General features: G+C 38.3%; 1 protein-coding gene across 1 annotated transcript in view; it reads left to right on the plus strand.

The window, feature by feature from the left end:
- The window catches only part of CYP2C35 (cytochrome P450 2C35), a 42,367-nt gene extending 23,682 nt beyond the window's left edge, over nucleotides 1–18,685 (plus strand). Inside the window, exons 8-9 of the mRNA XM_084994989.1 lie at nucleotides 14,767–14,908; nucleotides 18,137–18,685. Of these exons, the coding sequence (XP_084851115.1) occupies nucleotides 14,767–14,908; nucleotides 18,137–18,318 (324 nt within the window). The 3' untranslated portion in view covers nucleotides 18,319–18,685. The remainder of the gene's footprint in view (nucleotides 1–14,766; nucleotides 14,909–18,136) is intronic.

An 18,685-nucleotide genomic window follows, 5' to 3' on the forward strand; every position in this document is an offset into this window, starting at 1 on the left:
GTATATGTTGAAACATCCTTGTGGACTTGGGATGAATCCCACTTGGTCATGATGTGTGATCTTTCTTATGTATTTTTGGATTGGGTTGGTTGAAATTCTGTTGAGAATTTTTCCATATATATTCTTAAAGATATTGGCCTATGATTTTGTTTTCTAGTACCTTTGTCTGGTTTTGGTATTAGGGTGATGGTGGCTTCATATAATGTCTTTGGGAGTGTTCCATCTTCAATCTTTTGGAAAAGTTTAAGAAGGATGGGTACAAGTTCTCCTTTGTACATTTGGTAGAATTTGCCTGTAAAGGCTTGGGTCTGGCATTGTTGTGGCTGCAGTGTAGGCTGGCAGCTGTAGCTCTGATTAGACCCCTAGCCTGGAACCTCCATGTGACACGGGTGTGGCCTTAGAAAAGACAAAATGACCAAAAAAAGAAAAAAAAAGAAAAGTTTGACTGTGAAGCCATCTGGTCTTGGCCATTTGTTTGTAGGGAGTATGTTTATTACATATTCAGTTCAAGTTCTGTTCAATTGATCTATACTTCCTTCATTCAATATTGTCTCTGGAAAGTTGTCCATGTCTTCTAGGTTGTCAAATTTGTGGGCTTTTCATTCTCTTATTTTTTTTTTTGTATTTCTGCATATCTGTTGAGATTTCTCCTTTTTCCTTTCTCATGTTGTTTGTTTGAGTTCTTTCTCTCCTCTTCTTGGTGCATCTGTCCAGAGGTTTGTCAATTTTGTTCACTCATTCAAAGAACCAACTCTTGGTTTTATTGATTTTTTTTTCTATTTTCTGAATCTCTCTTTAATGATTTCCTCTTTGATCTTTATGGTTTCTTTCCTTCTGCTAACTTTAGGTTTTTTGAGGAAAGCCTATATCGCTATGAACCTCCCTGCAAGAACTGCTTTTGAGGCATCCATAGATTTTTTTTAATTACTCAGTGAATTTTAATACACTTATAGTTGTACAACAACCATCACAACCCAATTCTATAGCATTACTATCCCAAACCCCCAGGCCATCCCTCCAACCCCAACCTGTCTCCTTTTGAAACCATAAGTGTTTCAAAGTCTGTGAGGCAGTATCTGTTCTGCAAAGAAGTTCATTGTGTCCTTTTTTAGATTCCACATGTAAGTGATAGCATATGATGTTGATGTCTTACTGACTAGCTTCACTCAGCATGATGATTTCTCGGTGCATCCATGTTGCTGCAAATGCCATTATTTCATTCCTTTTAATGCACGTGTAATACTCCATTGTGTATGTGTATCTGGTCTTCTTCGCCACTCCTCTGCTAATGGACATTTAGGTTGTTCACATGTCTTGGCTATTGCAAATAGTGCTGCAGTGAACATTGGAGTACATGCATCTTTTTGAGTCATGGTTTTCTCTGGATAGATAGCCAGGCATGGGATCACTGTATCAAATGATGATTCTATTTTGAGTTTTCTGAGGCATCTCCATACTGGTTTCCACAGTGATTGCACCAGTTTTCATTCACACCAACAATGTGATAGGGTTGCTTTTTCTCCACACCCTCTCCTGCACTTATTGTCTGTAGACTTTTTGATGATGGCCATTCTGGCCGGTGTAAGGTGGTACCTCTTAGCTGTTTTGATTTGCATTTCTCCAATAATGAGTGATGTTGAACATCTTTTCATGTGTTTTTTTGGCCATCCATATGTCTTCTTTGGAGAATTGTCTGTGTATATCTTCTGCTTATTTTTTGAGGGGTTTTTTTGTTTTTTTGGTGTTGAGCTGCAAGAGGTGTTTCTAAATTTGGGAGATGAATCCCCTGTCAGTTGCTTCATTTGCAAAGATTTTCTCCCATTCTGTGGGTTGCCTTTTTGTTTTGTTTAGGGTTTCCTTTGCTGTGCAGAAACTTTTAAGTTTAAGGAAGTCCCATTTGTTGATTTTTATTTTTATTGTCATTACTCTAGGAGCTGGATCTGAGATGATACTGCTGTGGTTTATGTCAGAGAGTGTTTGGTCTAGAGACATCCATAGATTTTGAATGGTCATGTTTTCAATGTCATTTGTCTTGGGGCATTTTGAAATGATCCTTCTGATTTTCTCATTGACCCACTGGTTTTTTAGAAGCCTGTTGTTTCATGTCCATGTAGTCAGCTTTTCTCTCATTTCTTTTCCTGATGGTTGATTTCTAGTTTAATGCCATTGTGATCAGAGAAGATAGTTGAAATAATTTCTATACTCTTAAATTTGTTGAGGTTAGTTTTTTTGTCCCAGTATGTGGCCTCTCCTTGTGAATATTCCGTGTGCACTTGAGAAGTATGTATATTCTGAGTTTTTTGGATGTCATGTCCTGAAAGTATCAATTAATTGTGTCATTTAGGATCTGTGTTGCCTTATTGATTTTCTGTCTGGAGCAATTGCCCATTGATGTGAATGGGGTGTTAATGTCTCCTAGTATTATTGTATTCCCAGGAATTCTCCTTTTATGTCTCTTAGTATTCATTAAATGTATTTCGATGATCTTATGTTAGGATCATATATATTGACAAGTGTAATATCCTCTTGTTGATTCTTTTATCATTAAATAATGTCCTTTTTTGACTTTCTTTATGGACTTTGTTTTTTAAAATTTTTTTTTTGCTTTTTTGAGAGCCACACCCACAGAAAATGGAGGTTCCCAGGCTAGGGGTGCAGTCAGAGCTACAGCTGCCAGCCTAGGCCGCAGCCACAGCAATGCCAGATCCAAGCTGCGTCTGCAACCTACACCACTGCTCATGGCAACGCCGGTTCCTTAACCCACTGAACGAGGCTGGGGATCAAACCTGCAACCTCATGGTTCCTAGTCAGATCTGTTTCCACTGTGCCACGCCTGGAAGTCCTTCATTCTCTTTAAAATGTCTCTTACAGAGCAGAAACTTTTAATTTAACGAAGCCTACTTTATCAATTCTTTCTTTCATAAATTGTGCCTTTGATGTTGCCTCTGAAAAGTCATTGTCAACCTGAGGTCATTTAGATTTTCTCCTGTGTTTCTTCTGGGAGTTTATAGATTTGCATTTTATATTTAAATCTATGATTCATTTTGAGTTAATTTTGTGAAGTGTACAATGTCCTTCATATCCTTTTTTTTTCTTTTTTTTGCTTGCAGGCATTCAGATGTTTAGCAACATTTTTGAAAAACTGGCTTACTACATTGTATTGCCATCTGCTCCTTTGTGTCAAAGATCAGTCAGTTATATTTATGTTGGTCTGTTTCTGAACTCTATATTCTGTCCCATTGATCTTCATTATTCTTGTATCAATACTACAGTTGTTCTGATTTGTGTAGCTTTAAATTAACTCTTGAATTTGGGTAGTATTGGTTCTCTAACTTTCTACTTTAATATTGAATTGGTTATTCTGAATCATTTGCCTCTCGCTATAGACATTAGGATCAGTTTGTCATTATCATCATAATAATTTTCTGGGATTTTGGTCGAGATTGCATTTAACTGATTGAATAAGTTGAGAAGAGGTAACATGTTGTCTTTTTTTTTTGTATCTTTTCTAGGGCCACACCCATGGCATATGGAGGTTCACAGGCTAGGGGTCAAATCAGAGGTGCACTGCCAGTTTACACGACAGCCATGGCAACATGGGATCTGAGCTGTATCTGCAGCCTACAACACAGCTCACAGCAATGCATGATCCTTGACCCATTGAGTGAGGCCAGGGATTGAACCAGAAACCTCATGATTCCTAGTTGGATTCATTAACCACTGAGCCACGATGGGAACTCCCGGAATAAGTTGAGAAAAGCTAACATTTTGACAGCATGAAATCTTTCTGTCCATGAACATGGAAAGTTTCCATATATTTTATTTTTTTATTTTATTTGTCAGCATTTTGTGATCTTCCTCATGTAGATCTTATACTTATTATGTTAGATTTACAACTATTTTCATTTTTTCACTGCTGATGTAAGTGCCATTATGCTTTGAATTTTAATTTCTGGGTGTTCCGTGCTGGTATATATGAAAACAGTTGAATTTTTTCGTGTGTTAACTTTGAATCTTGCAATCATGGTATACTCCCTTATCAGTTTCAGAAAAAGGTTTTCATTTCTTTTCAATTTTCTGCATAGATGATCATGCCACCTGCAAACTTAGACAGTTTCATTAATTTTTCCCCAGGCTGTATACCTTTTATTTCCTTTTATTGTCTTACTGCTTTAGCTAAGACTTCTAATATGACATGGAAAAACAGTGGTGAGATGGGACCTTCTTGTCTCATTCCTGTTCTTAGTGGGAAAGCTTTGGGTTTCTCAATAAATTGGATGTTAGCTCTAGGTGTGTTTTTTCTGGATATTCTTTATCAAGTTGTGGCAGTTGCCCTTTATCCCTAGTTCACTGAGAATTTTTATCATGAATGGGTGTTACATTTTGTTAAATGTGTTTTTCTGTATCTATTGATAATCAGCATGTGGGCTGATTTTTCATCTTTGATTTTTCTTCTTCTTCCTTCTTCTTTTCTGATTTTTCTTCTTTGTCTTGTTGATGTGATGGATTACATTAATTGGTTCTCAGGTGTACAACTAGCCTTGCATTACATGGGATAAGTATCACTGGCTTGTGGTATATAGTTCTTTTTATACATTATTGGATTGGATTGGCTACTATTTGTTGAGGATTTTTACATGTATGTTCCTGAGAGCCATTGTCCTGTTGTTTTCCTTCCTTTCAACATCTTTGTTTGGTTTTGGGATTAGGGTAATGATGGCCTTTTTGAAGGAGTTAAGAACTACTCCTACTTCTCCCTTCTGACAGTGATTGTAGTGATTTGTTACTTTCCTATTTAAGAAAATTAAAACAAAATGTAATTTTCTTGTTTGGAGAATACATATTTTATTATTTTAAATTATATGTAAAATTTCCTAAAATCCTAGCAGATTTTAAATGCACAATATATTATTGTTATCTCTAGGCATGTTATATAGCAGATCTCAAGAACTTACTCATCTTGTATTACTAGGTATTTGTTTGTACCCACTGGTTAGCAACTCATCATTTTTCCCTCTCCCCCAATCTTGGCAATCTATAATTTTTTTCCATAAATGTGTATCAATTTCATCAAATGGATTTTATGGGTCTATTTATATGGCATATATTTTGTCTTTGCTCTCTCTGTGTCTGTCTCTGTCACATACACATAGCTGGATTTGGTTTGCTACATTTTATTGAGAACTTTTGTATTTATGTCAGAAGAGACGAGTCTGCATTTTTTCTCAGCCTTTTGATATCAAGGTACTGTAGGCCTCAAAAATTAGGTGGGTAATTTTCCATATATAACCATACACACACACACACACACACACACACACATATAATTACCCCTTCTCTCTTCATTTTGTGTTCACTTAGCAATCGTACCCATGCCTAAGTAGTTTGCCTAAGCTAAGATATTACGTTAGAAAAAAAATTGCTTTCTCATATGATGTTTATCTTCTTCCCAAAAGCATTCCTCCTTCCTCCACTAGGCAGACAGAATTACATAACACCTCCTGTTTCTAAATTAGATATTAACACAGTCACAAGTTGATTATGGATGCTGGTTTACTTTTCCAGGTTTCTTCTAGCTCTGGAATCTTGAGCCTAAGTTTTGTCAGCAGCTTTCCTCTGCTTTCTAACACATGGTTTCTGTTTCAGATTTCCTAGCTGGTATCCTACAAGCTACTCCCATTTGAAGCCTGCATATATTATCTTATTATGTATAAAAATCAGATAACTAGACATTCTACTTTGAAGGGAAAAGGGTTGTAAGTTTATTAAGATTGAAATTACTGCTGCTATCTTCTGGGAAGAGGGAATTCTGAGTATCTCTGATGTCCCATGTGGTAGCCACGAACCACATTGCCTAGTGAGTGTTTAAAATGTGATTAGTGCAATTGAGGAACTGAATTTTAAATGTCATTTCCTTTTATGTAGCTTTAATTTATCTTTTGAAATGCTTTTAATGTTTTCCATTGTAGTTGGTTTACAGTGTTCTGTCAACTTGCTGCTATACAGCAAAGTGACCCAGTCATACACACACACGCATATATATATAGTCTTTTTCTCACATTATGCTCCATCACAAGTAACTAGAGTTAGTTCCCAGTGCTATACAGCAGGATATTTAGCTTTAATTTAAATATAAGTAGCCATGGATCACTCAAGGCTACTGTGTTAGAGCTGATCTAAGGTCTTTTTGGTTTTTACTTTTTTCCCCTATATATGAGTTTAGAAATCCCTCATCCTTAATTATGCAGCACTAAAAACTTGGAAAACTGCTGTTCCCATCTTGGCACAGTGGAAATGAATCTGATGAGGAACCATGAGGTGGCAGGCTCAATCCCTGGCCTCACGCATTGGATTAGGGCTCTGGCATTGCCATGAGCTGTGGTGTAGGTCGCAGACATGGTTCAGACCTGGTATTGCTGTGGCTGTGGTGTAGGCTGGCCGCCACAGCTCTGATTAGACCCCAAGTCTAGGTATCTCCATATGCCATGGGTGTGGCCCTAAAAAGACTAAAGACAAAAAAATAAAAAAAACTTGGAAAACTAAAACCAATATAAGTTTGGTGCAATTTCATTTGATGGTCAGAAACTCACTTGAACTATTTAAAGTCCTTATTTATACTACTTTGTGTAAATATTCATGTCCTGGTGAAGACATGTGTGAACATTTGTTAATGCTAACCTTATTTACTTAAATAAAATGTGGAAAGAATTAAATCAGGTAACATATGCAAAATACAAGGTAAAAAGTTTAAGACACTCTTTTCATCTATCAGAGAGATGAAGTCAGATGCTAAGAAAACATTGTATTGGAGAGGCTATTGTATGTGAGAACTTTCAAGTGCCACTGGCAGGATTATAAATAAGTACATCTTTTTTTTGGAGGACAATTCAGCCATATGTATTAATAGCCATATCTATTCAAAATAAGATATGGTATATTGTAAAGCTGTAATTAAAATTCTTGGTATCTCACAATGCCATGAAATTAGAAATCAACCATGGGAAAAGGAAAGAGAAAAAACCTACTCCATGGAGACTAAACAACATGCTACTAAAAAACCAATGGGTCAATGAGGAAATCAAGAAGGAAATTAAAAACTACCTGGAAACAAATGATAATGAAGACACAACCTCTCAAAATCTATGGGATGCTGCGAAAGCAGTGCTCAGAGGGAAATTTATAGCAATCCAGGCCTTTCTCAAAAAAGAAGAAAGATCCCAAATTGACAACTTAACCCTCCACCTAAACGAATTAGAAAAAGAAGAACAAAAAAGTCCTAAAGTCAGCAGAAGGAAGGAAATTATAAAGATCAAAGAAGAAATCAATAAAATAGAGACTCAAAAAACAATAGAGAAAATTAATAAAACCAAGAGCTGGTTCTTTGAAAAGGTGAACAAAATTGACAAACCCCTGGCCAGACTCACTCAAAAGAGGAGAGAAAGAACCCAAATCACCAAACTTATAAATGAAAAAGGAGAAATCACAACGGATACAGCAGAAATACAAAAAACCATAAGAGAATACTATGAACAACTGTATGGCAACAAGTTTGACAATCTGGAAGAAATGGACAATTTTCTAGAATCTTACAGCTTGCCAAAACTGAATCAAGCAGAAACAGACCAACTGAACAGACTGATCACTAGAAATGAAATTGAAGAGGTCATAAAATCACTCCCTACAAATAAAAGTCCAGGACCAGATGGCTTCACAGGTGAATTTTACCAAACATATAAAGAGGAATTGGTGCCCATCCTCCTTAAACTCTTTCAAAAGGTTGAAGAAGAAGGAATACTCCCAAAGACATTCTATGAGGCCACCATCACCCTCATTCCAAAACCAGGCAGAGATACCACCAAAAAAGAAAACTATCGCCCAATATCATTGATGAATATAGATGCAAAAATTCTCAACAAAATCTTAGCCAACCGAATCCAACAACATATCGAAAAAATGATACACCATGACCAGGTTGGGTTCATCCCAGGTTCACAAGGATGGTTCAACGTACACAAATCAATCAGCATCATACACCACATTAACAAAAAAAAGGTCAAAAATCATATGATCATCTCAATAGACGCAGAAAAAGCATTTGACAAAGTCCAACACCCATTCATGATCAAGACCCTCGCCAAAGTGGGTATAGAGGGAACATTCCTGAATATAATCAAAGCCATTTATGATAAACCCAGAGCAAATATAATCCTCAATGGGGAAAAACTGAAAGCCTTCTCACTCAAATCTGGAACAAGACAGGGATGCCCACTCTCACCACTGCTCTTCAACATCATTTTGGAAGTCCTAGCCACAGCAATTAGACAAACAAAAGAAATAAAATGCATCCATATAGGAAGAGAAGAGATCAAACTGTCACTGTATGCAGATGACATGATACTATACCTAGAAAACCCTAAGGACTCAACCCCAAAACTCCTTGAACTGATTCATAAATTCAGCAAAGTGGCAGGATATAAGATTAACATTCAGAAGTCAGTTGCATTTCTGTATACCAGCAATGAAACATTAGAAAAGGAATACAAAAAAATGATACCTTTTAAAATTGTACCTCACAAAATCAAATACCTCGGAATACACCTGACCAAAGAGGTAAAGGACCTATATGCCGAGAACTATAAAACTTTAATCAAAGAGATCAAAGAAGATGTAAAGAAATGGAAAGATATTCCATGTTCCTGGATTGGAAAAATCAATATTGTGAAAATGGCCATCCTACCCAAAGCAATCTACAGATTCAATGCAATCCCTATCCAATTACCCATGACATTGTTAACAAAACTAGAACAAACAATCCAAATATTTATATGGAACCACAAAAGACCCAGAATCGCCAAAGCAATCCTGAGAAACAAAAACCAAGCAGGAGGCATAACTCTCCCAGACTTCAAGAAATACTACAAAGCCACAGTCATCAAAACAGTGTGGTACTGGTACCAAAACAGACAGACAGACCAATGGAACAGAAGAGAGAATCTGGAAATAAACCCTGACACCTATGGTCAATTAATCTTTGACAAGGGAGGCAAGAACATCAAATGGGAAAAGCACAGTCTATTCAGCAAGCATTGCTGGGAAACCTGGACAGCTGCATGCAAAGCAATGAAACTAGAACACACCCTCACACCATGCACAAAAATAAACTCCAAATGGCTGAAAGACTTAAGTATACGACAGGACACCATCAAACTCCTAGAAGAAAACATAGGCAAAACACTCTCTGACATCAACATCATGAATATTTTCTCAGGTCAGTCTCCCAAAGCAATAGAAATTAGAGCAAAAACAAACCCATGGGACCTCATCAAACTGAAAAGCTTTTGCACAGCAAAGGAAACCCAAAAGAAAACAAAAAGACAACTTACAGAATGGGAGAAAATAGTTTCAAATGATGCAACTGACAAGGGCTTAATCTCTCGAATATACAAGCAACTTATACAACTCAACAGCAAAAAAACCAATCAATCAATGGAAAAATGGGCAAAAGACCTGAATAGACATTTCTCCAAGGAAGATAGACAGATGGCCAACAAACACATGAAAAAATGCTCAACATCGCTGATTATAAGAGAAATGCAAATCAAAACTACCATGAGATACCACCTCACACCAGTCAGAATGGCCATCATTCATAAATCCACAAATAACAAGTGCTGGAGGGGCTGTGGAGAAAAGGGAACCCTCCTGCACTGCTGGTGGGAATGTAAACTGGTACAGCCACTATGGAGAACAGTTTGGAGATCCCTTAGAAATCTATACATAGAACTTCCATATGACCCCCCAATCCCACTCTTGGGCATCTATCCGGACAAAGCTCTACTTAAAAGAGACACATGCACCCGCATGTTCATTGCAGCCCTATTCACAATAGCCAGGACATGGAAACAATCCAAATGTCCATCGACAGAGGATTGGATTCGGAAGAGGTGGTATATATATACAATGGAATACTACTCAGCCATAAAAAAGGATGACACATGCCATTTGCAGCAACATGGATGGAACTAGAGAATCTCATCCTGAGTGAAATGAGCCAGAAAGACAAAGACAAATACCGTATGATATCACTTATAACTGGAATCTAATATCCAGCACAAATGAACATCTCCTCAGAAAAGAAAATCATGGACTTGGAGAAGAGACTTGTGGTTGTCTGATGGGAGGGGGAGGGAGTGGGAGGGATAGGGAGCTTGGGCTTATCAGACACAACCTAGAATAGATTTATAAGGAGATCCTGCTGAATAGCATTGAGAACTATGTCTAGATACTCATGTCGCAACAGAAGAAAGGGTGGGGGAAAAAAACTGTAACTGCAATGTATACATCTAAGGATGACCTGACCCCCTTGCTGTACAGTGGGAAAATAATAATAAAAAAAAAATTCTTGGTATCTACTGCAAATGCTAAAGAAGGAATGTCCAAAAAATTCATCCTTGCATTATTACTTGTGATAAAAAAATATCTTGATGGAGTTCCTGTTGTGGTGCAGCAGAAAAGAATCTGACTAGGAACCATGAGGCTGTGGATTCGATCCCTGTCCTCACCCAGTGGTTTGAAGGTCTGGTGCTGTGGTGAGCTGTGCTGTAGGTGGCAGACATGGCTCGGATCTGGCATTGCTGTGGCTGTGGCATAGGCTGGCAGCTACAGCTCTGATTGGACCTCGAGACTGGGAATCTCTGTTTGCTGTGGGTGTGGCCCTAGAAAGGCAAAAGGAAAAAAAAAATCTTGACTTATCTAAATATTCATCAGTAGTGTAATGGTGCATTTACATTATGTCACTTGAAGAAGGCAGATGTATGTATGCTGATATGGGACAATATCCAAATTATTTTATTGAAGAAAAAATCATGATCTAGTAGATGCTTGTCATTGGGTTAAGAAAAAGAAGAAAGTGGTAAGTGGCATAAATGTATGTAGGATTATCTGCCTGATATGCTTAGTATCTCTAGAAGGACATATAACTAGTTGGTGGGAATGGTTATGTTTGGAAAGTCTAAAGGGGTTTGTATCGTTAGATTTGATTTCCTTTTCACCATATATACTTTTGGTGACTTAATATATTCCTCAATTTTTTACTTGAGATATAAGCCATGTCAAAGAAAATTCACCTTTTTAAGTGTAGAGTCTAAAGAGTTTTGAATAGTATGTGAACTATCATCACAACTAACATAAAACATTGTCCTCACCTCCAAAAGTTCTCTTATTCTTCTTTTGCAGCTGATGCATTTCCCCTAATTCTAGCTGGTGGTACCCACTGATCTGTTTTTGGTCCTACAGTTTTGCCTTTTCACGAGCAAAACATAATAGAATGTGACACAAAGGAAATAACCTGTCATTAACTCATGCCTTTGTCTCTTTTTTATGTGGCAGACTATGTTTGAGATTTATCTTTGTTATTACATGTGTCATTAGTTTATTCCTTTTTATTGATGGGCAGTCCATCATATGGAGTAAAGCAAATTGTTTATTCATTTACTAATTGATTTATATTTGGGTTATTTTCAGTTTTGGGCTCTTTGAATAAAGATGCTACAAATAATTGCATACAGGTTTTCATGCCGACCTAAGCTTTCATTCCTTTCGGGTAAATATTGAGGAATGGAGTTGTGGCTTAAATGTTTAACTTTATTGAAAAACGTGCCAAACTGTTTTCTGTATGGCTGTGACCTTTTACATTCCCACACTAGCAACACCTGAGCATTCCAGCTGCTCCTCTCATTGGTGTTAGTGGTCTTAAATTTTAAGACACTGCAGCGGTTGTTTAGTGATATTACATTTTGTGTTACTTCTGTTTTCTCAGTGAGTGATGATATGTGGCTTCTTTGCTTTTCTTTTTGGCTGATCCTGTGGCATGTGGAAGTTCCAGGGCCAGGGATCAAAGCTGCACAATAGCGGCAGCCCTAGCTGCTTCATTGACAATGCTAGATCCTTAATCTGTTGCAGCACAAGGAAACTTCCTGGCTTCTTTTCATGTAATGATTGGTTATTCATGTGTGTTCATAGGTAAAGTGCTTTCTTAAATTATAATAGTCCTATTTTATTGGACTGTTATTATTTACTTATTACAGTTCTTTCTGTATTTTTGTATGCAATCTGTTTATTGTGCCTAAGTGCTGCAGGTCTTTACTCCCAGTGTGTATCTTTTTCTTTCTGTTTTTGATGTCTAAGAATGTCTTTCAGAGAGCAGACGTTTACAATTTTGATGGGGTCCAGTTTATTCATTATTTCTTTTATGACTTGTGCTTTTTGTGTCATATTTCTTTTCCAGCATGTGTTATTAAAATACTTGTGCTTTTAATAAGTTTTTTACTTGTATATTTAGGCCTATGATCCCTTGAAAGTTTATGTGTACTTATGATGTGAAGTCGTGATTGTACTTCATTTCTTTCTTTATGGATATCTACTTGTCCTGGAACCATTAGCTGAAAATACACCTGCTTTTTAAAATCTTAAAGTAACAGTTTCCTGTATTATCATTATTATTATTCTTAATTGTATTGTATTTCTGTCTTTTTGAAAGGCTTACCCACATAACATGGAAGTTGCCAGGCTAGGGGTTGAATTGGACCTACAGCTGCTGGACTTTCCCAAAGCCACAGCAATGCAGGATCTGAACTGCATTTGCTGCCTACACCACAGCTTATGGTAACAATGGATCCTTGACCCACAGAGTGAGGCCAGGAATTGAACCAGTGTCCTTATGGGTACTAGTTGTGTTTGTTAAGTACTGAGCCATGACGGGACCTCCTAATTTTTGTTTGTATTTTTTTAATGACTTCACCTGTGGCATATGGCATTTTGCAGCCAAAGAACTGAATATAAGCCTCAGCTGAGACCTACACAGCAACTGCAACAATGCCAGATCCTTTCACCCCCTGTGCCAGGCCAGGGGTTGAACCTGCACCTCCATGGTCACCTGAGCCGCTGCAATTGAATTCTTAACGCACTGCACCCTGGTGGAAATTCTCTGTATTATTTGTTTTAAAATATACAAGGCAATAATTTTAAAAGTAAAATTATAGACCTTTAATATGTTAAAGTGTGGAATTACCCCCAGTTTTGAATTAAAAATATTTTAAAATTTAAGTAGTATTTAAACATAAAATGGATGTATATAATATAAATGAAATTTGTATGTGTATCTACATTTTAACTGCGTGTCTATGAGTCTTCTATTATACTTAACACAAGTACATCAGTATGTATCTGAACAAGGACTTTACCTACATAGCAATAAAGCCATCACATTAAAGGAATTATCATCTATACAATAATTTTATCTCATGTATGCTCTAATTACATGTTCTTAGTTATCCTAAAATATCTTGTAAAGCTTGTTTTTGGGGTTTTTTTTTGGTTTTTTTTTTTTTTTTTGAGAGGACATCTAGTATCCAATCAAGGCATAGGCATTTAATTTAATTATCTGTGCCTTTAGTCCCTTCATTTCAAGAAGAGACCCTGTTCCTTTAATTCATTTCAGTACATTTACAGTTTTGAAAACCTGGGACAATTATTATGTTTAATGTTCGTCAGTCTGGCCATGTGTGGTTGTTTCCTTGAGATTACATTCCAGTTCTGTGTATTTCACAAGAAAATTACATATGCGATTTTGTGTATGTCCTACTGCATCACAGTTTGGCTGTAGACATGTAATGCCAGTTTATCCCGTTATTGGTGATGCTAAGGTAATCTGTTATTAAGGATGTGTGTGCATATTGCTGCTTTTGTGAGGTTCTAGTTCTCACAGGTGACTAATAAAAATGTCTGTGGCATAGTACTTTAAAGAAATTGTGAATACACTGTTTCCTTAATCATTCATCCAACAAGGGTAGCATTAATTGATGATTTTTTTACCTGAACTGTTGGAAATAGATACTTTTTCCAATTTGATCATCTCACATTTTTAAACCTAGAATTCATCCTTAATGAAGTGTTCCCCACATTTTTAAATGGAGAGAAACAAATTTCCATCCCAAGATAAATACTCAGCAGTTTTTAGTGTATTTATAATATTATCCACAAAGTTATTTTTCCTCTTGGGCAAATTTTCTTTAAATTGTGATAAAATACACATAACATGAAAATCTCCATTTTAGCTGTCTTAAAGTGGACAATTCACTGCAACATAGTGCCTTCACAATGTTGTGCATCCATAGCTACTCTCTAATACCAGAGCATTTTCATCCCTCCAAAAGGAAATGCCTCACGCAGTAAGCACTCATTGCCCAGTCCTCCGTCCCTCCATCCTCTGAAAACTTCTGATCTGTTTCTGTCTGTATGGATTTACCCTTTGTTATTTTTAATCAGATCAGACCTCTCCTTTAAAAAGCCCTATGAACAGTATCCAAACACATCTGACTTTTCAAGAGCCAGCAGAGGCTTCCATTTTAAACCATAATCAGCACATGAGATGTGTGTAAAACTAAAATAATGCAATAGAGCAAAGGGTGGGACAGAGAACAGTGTCCAAACATTGTGATAAATAAAAGGGGATTCGGATATCAGCACACAAGTGACTGCATACTCAGTCTTTCAAATGCTTTTGGAGGCCACTTGAGTAACCTCATTGCCACTGATGTTAAGCTCATCCCTCTTTTGCACTTGGCCTGTCTGTCTGGGATTGCCATTGCCCTTATGTAGACCTGGGATCCCTCAACTATAGATCGAAAGATTGTACAAATGATTTGCAACATTTCTTCCAGCTCCATGACTTCTTTATAACAAAGTTTATCTTCATTTTCATCCCAGGGCACAACTGTATTAACATCACTGACGTCTGTGCTACGTGATGACCAAGAATTCCCCAACCCAGAGGTGTTTGACCCTGGCCACTTCCTGGATGAGAGTGGAAACTTTAAGAAGAGTGACTGCTTCATGCCTTTCTCAACAGGTAATGAACATTAATTGCCTTAGGCACTTTAGGGGACAAGATATCTTTCAGGGAATGGTTGGTACTCAATGGTGCTCAGTCTGGAGCTGGTGGAATTGCTTTTTGTCCATGATCCTGAGCACCAGTCCCAACGCCATGCACTTTCCACCCCATCATCATACATCCCCAGTATCAGTAGTCTGGGAAAGTGACCCAGTTCTGCCAAAATGAAAAGGCTAGAAAACAGACGGATTGAATCCTACCTCTTTGATAGATCCCTGAGCTCCCCAAGAGCTCCTCTTAGCAAGCCAAGCTCATTTAGGGTTTCCTTGCCTGACATATGAAAGGCATAAAAGTCTACAACTTTTGAGTATTTGCTGTAATGTCTCTCAGTCCCCAGGCTGAGCTCTGGGGTTACAGCTCTTCACAAGCACTGAAGGGGCAACAAACCAGTTCACATCCTAGTTAGGGAAGCAGATTAGTAAACACATCACTATAATCCAGGAAGAGTAGTGTGGTTGGAGAGAAAAGCACAGGCTGCTCATGAGACCAGAGGGGAAACTGCCTGCTTTCTGGTCACTCATACCCTACAGTGAGGCGTAACATAGAATAAGTAACATTCTAAACATACAAGAGCAAAGTAAGAGAAGAGGGTGGGGTGATTTTTATAGGAGCAGGACATTTCCTCTAGTTTGAAAGGGTCAGCACTTGCCATCAACTGTAGTATCAGGATTCCTTGGGAGGGTGGCCGGATGTTCTCCAGTGGTCCTAGAGCACCATGATCTTCCTCCACTCGTGATCCTAGGCCTTGGAAACTGGTTCTCAATGGCTACAGTGTGTGCCTCGTCTCTGGCCATAGAGTAACCTTCATGCAATTGATGGCTTTTGATGCCTGCTTTGGGTCTTGCTCAGTATGTACCAAGATGTCAAGGACTGGGCCTTCCCTTCAAAAGTGCACAAATTTTAGCAGAGCAGAAAAATAATTAAATGGAGAATTGTGATTCAGGGTGATCCATGCTTCAGCTAAAGCATGAAGATCATTCTGAGGAAACCCAGAGAGGGCAAGATTCTATTGCCTGTGAAGATCATAAAGAGGAAGTGACATGGGACATGGGTCCTGAAGGAAGTTTAGGAGACGAGCACCTTAACCAAATGGAAAAGCATGAGTCAAAGCTAGAAACCTCATGGTGCACTGTAAATTGATGAAGAGTGTATATGGCTAGATGAGTGTATGGAGGGAAGACAACATGAGGGCATGGTAAGAAGATAGCCATCTGCCAGTTGAGGAGCGAGGCCTTTGATGAAATCATAACAGCCAACACCTTCATCGTGGATGTCTATCCTCCAGAACTGTGAGAAAATTAACTTCTCTTAAGAGAAACCCAATATACACAACATGTGAGTCAATTATACTCCACTGAAATTTTTTTAAAAGAGAGGCAATGGGGAGTTCCCATTGTGGAGCAGTGGTTAACGAATCCGACTAGGAACCATGAGGTTGCGGGTTCGGTCCCTGCCCTTGCTCAGTGGGTTAATGATCCGGCGTTGCCGTGAGCTGTGATGTAGGTTGCAGACGCGGCTCGGATCCCGCGTTGCTGTGGCCCTGGCGTAGGTCAGTGGCTACAGCTCCAATTCGACCCCTAGCCTGGGAACCTCCATATGCCGCAGGAGCGGCCCAAGAAATAGCAAAAAGACAAAAAAAAAAAAAAAGAGAGGCAATGGGCTGGAGATCACCCTGAGCTGTGCCAGCATTTAGAGAATGACGGTTTTTATGAATATTAAGTGTGTACATACCAACAAATGCACATTATCTTTTTCCTGGGCACATTTTTTGGTGTTAATCTCTGCTGGCTTGATCTGTAAGTTTCTAGAGTGTGTTAAAATTTCCAGAGTACATTTTGGCCTTCTTGCTTTTCTCAGTAACAACAACAACAGCCACTACCACCAGTATGGAGGTTCCTTAACAAACTGAAAACAGAGTCACCATATGATCTAGCAGTCCCACTCCTAGGCATATGTCTGGACAAAACTCTAATTCAAAAACATAAATGCACTCCAGTGTTCATAGCAGGACTCTTTGCAATAGGCAAGACGTGGAAGCAACCTAAATGTCCATTAACATTGATTAAAGAAGGTGTGGCATATGTACCCAATGGAATATTACCCTGCTATAAAAAGAGAATGAAATCATGCCATTTGTAGCAACATGGATGGAACTAGAACTTATCATCCTTTTTTTTTTTTTTTTTTTTTTGTCTTTTTGCTATTTCTTGGGCCGCTCCCGCGGCATATGGAGTTTCCCAGGCTAGGGGTCTAATCGGAGCTGTAGCTGCCAGCCTATGCCAGAGCCACAGCAACGTGGGATCCGAGCCGCGTCTGCAACCTACACCACAGCTCACAGCAACGCCGTATCGTTAACCCACTGAGCAAGGGCAGGGATCGAACCCGCAACCTCATGGTTCCTAGTCGGATTTGTTAACCACTGCGCCACGACGGGAACTCCAGAACTTATCATCCTAAGTGAGTAAGCCAGCATGAGCAAGACAGATACCACATAATATCAGTTAAATGTGTAGTCTAAAATATGGTACAAATGGACTTAATTGTGTAACAGTGATAGACTCCTAAACATAGAATACAAACATATGGTCACCAAAGAGAAAATGGGGTGGGGTTGGGGTAAGTTATGGGTTTGGCATTTGCAGAGACAAATGACTCTATACAAAATAGATACACAGTGTAATCCTACTGTATAGCACAGGGAACTATATTCAATATCCTATAATAAACCATAATGGAAAGAACTATGAAAAAGAATACATATTTTGTATATAAACTGAATCACTTTGCTGTTTACCAGGAATTAACACCACTTTATAAGTCAAATGTACCTTAATTTTATAAATGCCTGGATATGGCTAGCCCTGGGAGTAGGTCATACAGTAGCATAGCACTGAAGAATGGAAGGAATGATATGGAACATTAGACTGGGAACAAAGTATGGAGGGCCAGTTCAACCCATCTGGACCTCATCTCATGAAACAGGTGGGAGAGAGACATTGACTATTTTACAGTGGGAGAGTGACACATTTAGCCATGTGCTTTTGAAAGTATACCCAACCTCTGTCTCTCTAACCATCCTTCCAATCCTCCTCCTATTCAGTTATTTGTCAAATAGTTATCACATATTTTCTGTGAGAGTTGTAAACAATATTCTGGGATCAAATCCCCTATGTGTGTTATTTTCAGGAAAACGAATTTGTGTGGGAGAAGGCCTGGCCCGCATGGAGCTATTTTTATTCCTGACTAGCATTTTACAGAAATTTACCCTGGAACCTGTGGTTGACCTAAAGGACATCGACACCACCCCCATTTTAAGTGGGTTCAGCCACGTGCCACCCTCATACCAGCTCCGCTTCATTCCTGTATAATGAAGAGCAGACCCTGCGGCTGCTGAGATGCTGTTCTCTGTAACTCGTCCTCTTCTGGGCTTCATTCACCTCTTTCTCATTACCAGGGATGCTCTCTCTGACCTCCCATCTTGTATCTCCACAATCTCTCAATACCCAGTGAATATCCAACCTCCATTAAATGTTTCTCCAGTTTTACTGCACAAATGTATGTGCTATCCTCATACTCTGTAACACTCAGATTGGCTATCACATGTGTTCATTTTTACCTAATATTGAGTTAGTGTTGTGTTATCAGTGTGAAACAGTAGAGTGATTGATATAAGCCAGTATGTAGCTGTTTGTCCTCTGCATTTCTAAATAAAAAGCACCACACTTTGCTGAGCCA

This window comes from Sus scrofa, chromosome 14 (assembly GCF_054392235.1).
Source record: "Sus scrofa isolate SSC_HxYL_T2T_F1_AM1 chromosome 14, Sscrofa_HxYL_maternal_Yorkshire_Landrace_v2.0, whole genome shotgun sequence".
Classification (NCBI taxonomy): Eukaryota; Metazoa; Chordata; class Mammalia; order Artiodactyla; family Suidae; genus Sus; species Sus scrofa.